The 1,368-nt window shown below is 44.3% G+C and overlaps 1 protein-coding gene across 1 annotated transcript in view; it reads right to left on the bottom strand.

Annotated features, from left to right (window-relative positions):
* The window catches only part of LOC101580117 (retinal dehydrogenase 1-like), a 65,060-nt gene that overhangs the window by 51,164 nt on the left and 12,528 nt on the right, over positions 1-1,368 (bottom strand). The window contains exon 3 of the mRNA XM_012516207.2: positions 504-632. Coding sequence (XP_012371661.1) covers positions 504-632 — 129 coding nt within the window. The remainder of the gene's footprint in view (positions 1-503; positions 633-1,368) is intronic.

Here is a 1,368-nt window from a genome sequence, read left to right as displayed (position 1 = left end):
TGTAACAGAAGTGAATATAGAAATATCCATTAATGGGAAAATGTTTTAGACAAAATGTGGCCCAGTATTACAAACAAACATATGGGCAGAGTGAACTCCAGCCTTCAGGGATTGATACTAAAATATGTTTAAAGTTAAACAAATCTGCAGAAACTACTCGCCCGTTAGTGGTAGTTAGGAACTAGGGCAATATCCCAGCATTGAAAGGATGTTATATTAATTTCATCATGAATGTGTGTTCATGAGAGCAGGACAAAAGCAAGAAAATACTCCATCGCCAGGTGACTCACACCAGACCTCGGAGTGGCTTCCGGTCTGCACTTGGAGGGAGACTCAAGACCACCAACTTCCCCAGATCTCAGAGACCAGCACTGCTCAGGACAACCTCACTGCTCGAAGGACAGCACCGCTGAGCAGAAGGCAGCTGACAGCAGCCCTCATGAGGGCTTCCCATCCGGGCTAGGGCTCTGGGATTCTCGTGCAGCCCAGACCAGGAAGCTTACCTCTTTAATTAAGGATGCCACGTGAAGAGCCGTGAGCGGAGTTTGCTCTGCGGGTTTGACGATCACGGTGTTGCCACAGCTGAGGGCGGGTCCTATCTTCCACAACAGCATGAGCAACGGGAAGTTCCACTGGAAGGCAATATTCCACAGTGCATCTTTGCTTTGCTCAGAGGCACATATATTAATGTAACTTTGATATCGTGCAGCTCCTTCCTTCCCTCTAGTTGTTAACTAAACGCTGCTGCAGTTTTGACAGGTGTCCAGTGTATTCTCTTTCAGGTCATAGCAAGAAGCAAACACACTCAGAGGAGAGCAGATATAAGAAGGGACAAGGAGAGGGCTCCTGAATGTAATCAACTGCTGTTACTTTAAATTCTTCTTCTAAGGAGAACAAATCTCTGTCTGGTTTTGGATACCAGCAAGCACTGTAATGACTATTTTTTCCTGTTAGAATAAAAATTCCAAATAACAGTACTTGATTTTAAAAATGGTTTATTCTTTTTTCCAGCTAGGTCATTTATTTTATTTGTTCACCACTTTCAATTATTTGTGGTATAAATACCCTTTATGTGCTGCTGGGGTTCCAGCCCAGGGCCACATACAGGTTGTCTGTGGTCCCCCACTGAGCTACCCCTCCACCCAAGACCAACAGTGTTCTTGAAGAGAAAGATGAGAGGATGCAGAGGAGGAGAGCTCAGGCTCAGATCCAGGGCCAGCACCGAGGAGCCATGTGAACCCTGATGGGTTCCTTATTCTCCATAAATGCTAATAAAATCCTCTTTTGCAGAAGGTTGTCCTATGATGTATTGTTTGTATTTAGTCTTTGTGACTTTAAATAAGTTTGTTGGATTTTTGAATGAATGAG

Source organism: Octodon degus, unplaced genomic scaffold, assembly GCF_000260255.1.
Source record: "Octodon degus isolate 3935 unplaced genomic scaffold, OctDeg1.0 scaffold00095, whole genome shotgun sequence".
Classification (NCBI taxonomy): Eukaryota; Metazoa; Chordata; class Mammalia; order Rodentia; family Octodontidae; genus Octodon; species Octodon degus.
The sequence above is the reverse complement of the archived record's forward strand: the minus strand, read 5'-3'. Positions and strand labels throughout refer to the sequence as shown.